This window comes from Cyprinodon tularosa, unplaced genomic scaffold, assembly GCF_016077235.1.
Source record: "Cyprinodon tularosa strain WSP-4 unplaced genomic scaffold, ASM1607723v1 ctg638, whole genome shotgun sequence".
Taxonomy (NCBI): domain Eukaryota; kingdom Metazoa; phylum Chordata; class Actinopteri; order Cyprinodontiformes; family Cyprinodontidae; genus Cyprinodon; species Cyprinodon tularosa.
In genome coordinates, this window is record NW_024039383.1 from 164,221 (window position 1) to 172,500 (window position 8,280).

The window sequence follows — 8,280 nt, forward strand, 5'->3', positions numbered from 1 at the left end:
CAGATATCACAAAACTCCTTGCAACATGGCACTTTTTTGCATCTGAGTCATTCCAGCGTACGGTTGCAGCGAGAGCTGGGATCTCCCAATCTCTTTTTTTCAGAAGTGCTGTCCGACGGGGTCGGGGTTCTCCCCCTGCGCCTGTGGAGCAACATGCCAAATGCTGCGGGTATGCGTACGCGCAGCAAACCACAAAACGCGCAAAACCATCATTTAAATAAGGCGTCTCCAACAGTTTTGCACCTGCCACCAGTTACGCAATCACTCTTGTTAAATCACCCGCAAACCATGGTTCAGCCCCTCGCGCAAAATTCCAGTTTGCGAGCGCAAATTACTGCACGCAAAATTGGATCTTGATAAATCCGGCCCAAAATGTTTAATAAATGTTAAAATCTAAACATATATAAATAGAAATTCAGTTCAGAGATATAGATTTCACTTTCGTAAAAAGCAACAAAGTTAATCAATTTAGCAAATTGAAATATGACTCGGTAAGAAGTTTGTATTGTGTTTATTGCTTTGTATCGTTAATTGTTTTATTTGCTAGAATATCTTTTAATCTACATGAGGATCCCGGAAAGGTGTGGTCCATAAAAATCATAGCAATTATGTTTCAGAGACACCTGATAAATATAATAGAAAATACATCCAATAGTGTTTCATGTTTTCCCAGAGCTCCGATACGGAACCACACATCATTCTGGGGGATAGAGAGAGGAAAGGAATTTTCTCCTGCTACATATTTAATTAATTTAACTAGGAAAACAAAAAAAATAAACTAAAATACTCCTTAATTATTCATAACATTGCACCCATATACTCCTACTCAATTAAGCTAGAGTACCCATGCAAGAAAACTATACGCATTAAGAGGCTGGGATTTGAACCCAGGTGCAGCTTACTGCAAGAGAACCAAACGAAGCACTGCCCTGTCATGTGGGGCTGATGACAAGCTGGGATTTAGCAGACGATTTAGGTAAATTCAACACATTCATGGTTTAAATGTTGATAAATGTAACATACTTAAGTAGAGTATAACAAACCAAAGGAATTAACAAATAACGTTATTTGCCAAATTTGCCACAAGTGCTAGTAAGGACACTTTTAGCATAATTTCAGAAAGCACAGAATCTCAACAAAATCCTTGGAACAGAAATACTTAAGCCTTTTCTCACCCAATATTTGAGGGACGTTTAGTTTGGCAAAATTTTAGCCAAAGGCATTATATATAAAAAAAAAAAAAAAAAAAAAACACAACAAGAAATTGATATTATACACACACACACCTGTGGATTTCAGTCCCAGTGAATACTTTAGATTTCCTCATTGATATGAACCTAATTTGATTGAAACAAACAAATATAAAAAAATCTTAAGTGCAAACAAATCCAACAGTTGTTCTGCTGATGGACCAGGGGCCTGTTTCAATAAGGAAGTTCAACCAACTCTGAGTTAAAACTTGAACTCTGAGTTGACTTATCCTGAGATTGGAAACTGAGTTTTGGGTTTCAGAACAGCTGAAATGAGTTAGTTCAATCAACTCTAAATTGACTGACTCTGAGTTAAGCGCGTGCACCACAACTATAAAAAGCCATTATCAATGGAGCACAGATATTACGAGTCACCATGGCAACAGCATCAGACAAAAAAAGGTGTGCATATTTCTCACCAGCAGAACTGGATGTGCTTATGCAAGCATATGCAGAATTTGAACATGTATTTAAAAAAAAAAGCAACACGGCTGCAGCGGCGAAGGAGAGAGAGTTAGCTTGGGTGAAAATAGCTGCTCGAGTCAATGTGTAAGTTTACATTTTAATTACTTTTATACAGTGTTGGGTGTAATGAATTAAGTTACTTAAGTCATAAATACTGTAATTAAATTAAAGACTATAAAACAATAGTGGATTTAATATCAAATTTTAAAAGGTATATTTTGATTTGAACTTTCTCCCTCTATTTACACACTTTGGTCAATTTAAGATTAATTCATGCAATTGAATATTGTTTATTTGAAAGCATTAGAAGTGCAGTTTCTTGTCTCTCCTTGTATTGTTCAAGTGGTTGAGGTTGATTTGGGATTTAGAAAGTAATTAATAAGTAAGTAAAACAAATTAGTAAGTAGACCAATACTTTCTAGAGACAGTAATTATTACATTAATCTAATTAGACTTGTTGAAGAAAAAATTTGTAGTTAGTAATTAAGAACTATTTTAGAGTAACTTACCCAACTGTTATAATATCAGAGGTGAAACTGGAAGAACAGTATTTTATTAGACCTAATTTAGTTTTCATGGATAGGTGCAATCCTGCAGGCATCAAAAGAACATGGCAGCAGCTGAAAATGAAATATAAAAACATACTTCAAGCAGGTAAGCCTTGAGCACATCATGGGAGTAGAGTAGCTACCTGGCTTCACAAACAGGATCATCCATAAAAGGACATGCCATTTCATTCCCTTTGATGAGCTCTACGTGACTGAAATGTGTGCAATGAATATGTCCCCAAAGAATCAATGAGGTGTTTAAACACCTCTTCCTCTTTAAAAAAGGGGAGGAGACCAAAATAAACTCTTTCAGAAACGGGCTTGACTTACTCTTTCTCAGGTTTAACTTACCTCCCTTTCTGAAACAGAAAACCTAGAGTTTCCCTCATTTCAGGGTTAACAAACTCAGAGTTTTCACTTAACCTCCTTTCTGAAACAGGCCCCTGGAGACGAAATCTCAATGAGAGAAAGGTAGATGGTTTCATTGTGGTCTGCCAGGTCTTCCAGATGTGCTTGGAGAGACCAACCTGGGCACACTGATACACCAACCCCCTAATAACAGACAGATATTTTTAAAGAGGTTTTATAACCGTTATCAAAGTAGCAGCACCAATGACAGCAACTACCTATTGTAAAATCTGCCACAATTAAAAAGACAGACAACTATGCATAAAAGAATACATTTATTAATACCTGCTTTTATAGAACTGCAATAGAGCTCCAAGCAGTCCTGACTACTGTGACAGAAGATGCATCGCTGGCAGGGAAGATGGTCCAGAATCATCAGCATCCAGAGCTTAAGCTGGATACAGAGTCCTCTTAAAAAATAACTATAAATTCATAAAAAAAATAAAGGTGCATTGCACCCACTAAAATCGTTCGCCAAGTCTTTATTTTTGATTTTATCTTTTTATAAACCATGTCTTTGTTTTAAATCTTCATCAATAATGTTCTTCCCTCTCAGATCCATGAGAAGAACTTGTAATGCAGTTTTTGCTCTCCTTTCCCGATCCTTGGCATTTCTCATCTCTCTTTCCAGACTCTCAACCCTTTCCAATGCCTCATTAAGTTTTGCCTTCAGATCACCCGGAGATGGAGGCAGTGCATAAGAGTGGTCCTGTTAAGACAAAAGGGATCAGTCATATAAACACTAAGACCAAAGTTAGTCACTGGAGCATTATTTTGGAGATACAATCACAAACGGCAAGTTAAATGTCCTGTGTGGACATACGTGTAGATGGTTGTCAAAATAACCCCATGGCCAAGTGTGATGTAAAAAATACTCAGAACTCACCAAATCGGGACTGGGCAGAGGTTCAGGTTCTTGAGCAGGTGGGGAAATATTCACTACTTTGCTGTCTTGTTTCTTGGGAGAAGTCTTGGTTGTGTTAGTTGCTGGAGGCTAATTTGAAACACAAAATATTCAGGTTACTATGTCATTAAATGTAAATAAAGCTTAAATCCTTAATACCTAGTGTTACGCCTACCTTTTTGCGACGAGTAGGAAAACTAAAGACTGAGGGAACAACTCCTTCTCTGAGTCTAACCGTCTGGCCTGTTCTGTCGAAGTCCTCTGGTTTAAAATGCTCACTGCAGATTCTGGAAGCGTTGCTGGGAGTGAAGTCTTTCCTCCTGACAGCTCTTATCCATTGTTTCTTCATGCTGCTTTCTTTGGGAAACCTAGCAAGTATAGGAGTGAAAAAAATCAACAAGATAGCTAAAAATCTCTTTTATGGAATCTGTCATTGGTAAAGAGCAGCTGTGTTAGAGTTGACTAGGCGGAACAGTTCAAATTACACTGTCACAGGGACAGAGCAATGAACTTCACTCTTTGCATTTAACCCATCCCCCTGGGGAGCAATGGACTGCCATTGTGCAGCACCCAGGGAGCAGTGTGGGGTTAAGAGTCTTTGTTCAGGGAACCCCAGTGGAGGCTGTGGGAGTGGGACTCGAACTCAAAACCTCAGGATTCCAAACTCAATGCCCTAACAAATAGGCCAGATGATGGAGAGTTGGATTATTGATTTCTTGTAAAGCCATAAAAACAGCCTTATTTGAGTTTTCACACATTTACTACAGGCTGTTTTTTAAATAACCCACCATTAATGTACTAAAACTATCCAGGTGTACCCCATTTAAAGCCAGATCTCAAATAAGGCGGTGAAGACTTCTAGACATACCTGAAAAATGGAAGATGTTTGATTCTAAACAAACTTACTGGGAGCTACACAAATCAAAAATTAGCTTATTTCTTTTTTTTATTAATTAGCTAAGCTGTTGTTTTTCAAGTTGTACCCTTATATAATGTGTTTTTAGATTAAAAAAAACTCTTGATTTGTAAGGTTCTTTAATCACTTAGTTCTTAAATCACATACAGTTTTTTGTTCTCTCATTGGTCTATAATAGAATGTCTTAAACTCTAGATTTATATTTATTGTATATTTTCTTTCCTTTTTAAACTTCTAATTAAGATTATGATAATTACAGAATATTATTGATTATACAATGATAAAGTTCAAGCTTTGGGCCAATTTCATTCTCTTATAATTCAAGCCTGAGCAAAATGAAGATGGTCCAGAATAGCTAGAAATGGGCAGAAAAGCCCCTTTTATAATCTAGAGGGATGCTAAATCAAATGTCATGTAGTCCATGACAAGTGATTAGTTAGGCCAGGGGTCTTCAACGTTTCCCAGGCTGATAACCCCAAACTGGTGGCTAGATCAGAGCCAGGACCCCCTAATTATACATATTGTATGAAATTGTGTTATGTCAAGCTGGTTCTAGGGTCACTCACTGTCATGTAACTAAAGTAATTTCACCCTGGCATTATTAAAGTATTTCTGATTCTAATTCTTCACTGATGGGACAGGTGTTGTAAATGAAACGGTGCCCAGCTTGAAAGAGCTCCTGTGTTTCGCTGAATGTGTGCATTGATGACTGAAAGACATCTTCTGCCTCCATTTATCTGTTTACTACAGTGTGTTGAATTCATGTTAATGTGTATTTAAAGACATTTCAATTAGCAGAAAAAAATGCAGGGGGTAGTATAACATTTTTTTTTAAGTCTAAATCAACCAAACCTTTAGCGACCCTAGGGGTCGCGGACCCCCTGTTGAAGACCTTTGAGTTTGGCTATCTGGTCAAAACTAATATATATACACAAAAAAAGAAAAAAAAAAAAAAAAGTTTTGGTACAATTTGATAAAAATGCTTCATTTTTTCCAATAAAGTCAAAATATGTAAAGACATTTTTGGAATTTGAGTGCGGAAGTTGACCGTTTTGTTCATGACGTCAACCCATCCAAACAATCAAAACACGACAATTATTCAGCCTCACCTGTGAAAGGTAATCCCCGCCGCTCTGGTCTCGACCGTAAAACGTTTTTGACAATTAATTGCAGAACACGAGTGAGGCATTTTCATCAAATAAGTAAAAAAATGGAATATAAAATAGGGCTAACTGCTCCGCTTGGCGCTTTCAACAACTGGGCCACTCATATTATGGCGGCGACGCTCACTGAAAGAAGTACGTAGGGAAACGGAAGTACGTAAGAGATCACGTCCGTAAATTTCAAAGTAAAACAAAGTACGGTTTTTATAAATGAAAAATGAATGAAGGATTACATTAACATTACGTTTTATTATCAACATTTGCAATGTTAAGCGTTGCAATTTATTTAGTGACGTTTGTTTAACAGGAATATAAATTTCTGTTTGTATGAAAGGAATTACATATTTCTAGAAATGATAAATACATTTATATGAAATAAAAAGTACAACAACAAAAAAACTCCTTCCTGGTCGTATGGTCCAAGCAAAACACATGTCTTTGGAACTGTTTAGGTGTGTAAATATATTGTTATTATAGGCAGGATGGATTCATGTTGCTTTAGAAAAACCCTTTATCACAACCAACTGAAGGTTACAGCTGAAGTAGAGATTTAGCTGAGCTGCTAACTGTTTTCCAGACCATAATATCATTATCAATATTTTTTTTTTGGGGGGGGGGGGGGGGGGGGGGGGGGGGCATGAGATCTGTAGCCTTAGTGTGTTATCTTAGCACTTGCCTTGGTTTTTCCCCGTAGCCCATGTTCGTCAAAGTACAACATGATGTGCATTCAGAGCCAATATTTTGCATACCCTAAATTTACCCTGTCTATTCTCAGTTGTCCACTATAATCAATATTTGACAGCTGCACTGCACTGGATATTTTTCTTTCCCACACTATTCTCTGTTTATCCTAAAGATAGTTGTGTGTGAAAAGCCCTGCTGGTCAACAATTTCTATAATGCTCTGAATACAAAACCATACAATGTTAAAATTCACTTACAGGTATTTATGCAATTAATGATGCTCAATTTGAACTTCAGAAAATCCTGTTCTAAACATCTTGATGTAATAGTGTATGAAGTGCCTTTCATGTGTGTGCATATAGACCTGGCCTCTTTTTCATATATAGTCTTATTTTGCAGTAGTTCTTACACTTTTTCTTTTACGTTTTAGCCATTATTGTTTTATCAAGTCAAACTGTTATCAACACATTTTGAAAATACTATAAATATAATTTCTTTTACTGTTTTCAGTTTTAGTATAAACTTGGGTGATGAAAACAGGATTGTGAGACTCTGTTCGTCCGGATTACAGAAGTCACTTTGTGTTCCACCTTGTGCTATTCCTGTCTGTTTTAAGAGGTTTATTTGTTCTCCAACCACAGATTTCCTGCCTCCAGACGTTTTTAGTCCTTTCATGTACTTGAGCTTTAACAATCCACCCATCTTAATGAGATTAAAGGAAAGGGAAACCTGTTCAAGCTGTCTGCCTGAGCGGGAGTAAAAACCACATCAATGTTCTTTAGGCCTGGTGCTTCAGGAGATGTGCGAGGAGGTGAGAGGCCTGAGAAATGGCATCAGGTCCCCTGAGAAGTCATTGTCATCATACAAATCCCTTTATCCTGCTTTATGACTGATGGCTGTTGTTTGAACCTGCTTTGCTCCGGGCATCAGGAATAGGATGACAGGACGCTGTTTTCGAGCGCAGGTGAGGCAGTTAGAGCTCAGTTTTCCATTTTAAGAAAATGTTTTCACAATTTACTTTCATGGTATTCACCTCACTCTGCTTAAAATTTTGATACAAAAATCTATATGAGCCAGTCAGTTCAAATGTTGTTGTTTTGCAAAGTGCAACAGAAGATCACCTGGGATTATTCCTTATCAAATCTGGTGGATTGATATACATGTCCAGCCACAGAGTACCTCCATAGACCTCCATATAAAAAAAAACCCAAAACATGTGTTTGCTGTTGATTTTGAGCTTAATTTTAATAACTGGTGCATGTGTGTTTATTTTAGAAATGAGTTAATTTCATAATTTAGAGATGAAACTGTTTAGAATGCTTTTAAAGCTTGTCTTAAGTGTATCCAAGGTCATGATGGTGCCACCACCATGCTTGATCATTGATATGGTATCCTTAGGCTTGAAACCAACACCTTGAGTCCTGCAGACATGCTTCTTGGCATTGTGGCCAAAATTCCTCCAATAAATGTGTATATATATATATATATATATGTGTGTGTGTGTGTTTGTGTATTGAAATTATTATTTCTGTGTTTACCCCTTGTTTTTATCTGTTTGTTAGTAGACATAATGCTTTATGAATATTTATCATAACAAGGCCACATGAAAGGAGGTATGATATGGCAAGGTATTCAGCAGAGGGTCCAGGCAGGATTTGATCCCAATCACATTGCAAGTGAAAGTCATGTCCCAGTGGCCAAGTAGTCAAGAAGCACAATCAGTTGAAGGCCTAGTGACAGGACCAGACTTTCATATCTCTCCCCCTTTTTCCACAAGCATGGAATTATGCATCACCCTCGTAGCCACAACTATTCACTATTGAACCCATGGACTGTTTACTAGTATTGCACATGGTCCTGCCAGCAACAGCAGGTTGTGGTGAGGTACCCACAACCTCCAGGGTGAGAGTCATGCATGCTTCCCAGTCAGCCAAAGGAATACC

General features: G+C 37.5%; 2 protein-coding genes across 3 annotated transcripts in view; one reads left to right on the forward strand and one right to left on the reverse strand.

The window, feature by feature from the left end:
- Positions 1-2,705: 2,705 nt before the first annotated feature.
- Positions 2,706-5,787, reverse strand: LOC119798843 (THAP domain-containing protein 6-like). 2 transcript variants are annotated; one of them, XR_005282767.1, is made up of 5 exons: positions 5,601-5,787; positions 3,751-3,943; positions 3,558-3,665; positions 2,957-3,380; positions 2,706-2,815 (listed from the first exon to the last, which is right to left on the reverse strand). XR_005282767.1 is itself a non-coding variant. In XM_038308487.1 (4 exons), the coding sequence occupies exons 1-4, from the start codon at positions 5,684-5,686 to the stop codon at positions 3,174-3,176; spliced, it is 594 nt and encodes a 197-aa protein (XP_038164415.1). In that variant the 5' UTR covers positions 5,687-5,787; the 3' UTR covers positions 2,932-3,173. The 2 variants fall into 2 exon arrangements, 1 of the variants encoding a protein (XP_038164415.1); XM_038308487.1 differs by lacking the exon at positions 2,706-2,815 and having other exon boundaries at positions 2,932-3,380.
- Positions 5,788-7,102: 1,315 nt separating this feature from the next.
- Positions 7,103-8,280, forward strand: part of serinc4 (serine incorporator 4) — a 32,694-nt gene continuing 31,516 nt past the window's right edge. The window contains exon 1 of the mRNA XM_038308453.1: positions 7,103-7,301. Within this exon, the coding sequence (XP_038164381.1) occupies positions 7,275-7,301 (27 nt within the window). The 5' untranslated portion in view covers positions 7,103-7,274. The remainder of the gene's footprint in view (positions 7,302-8,280) is intronic.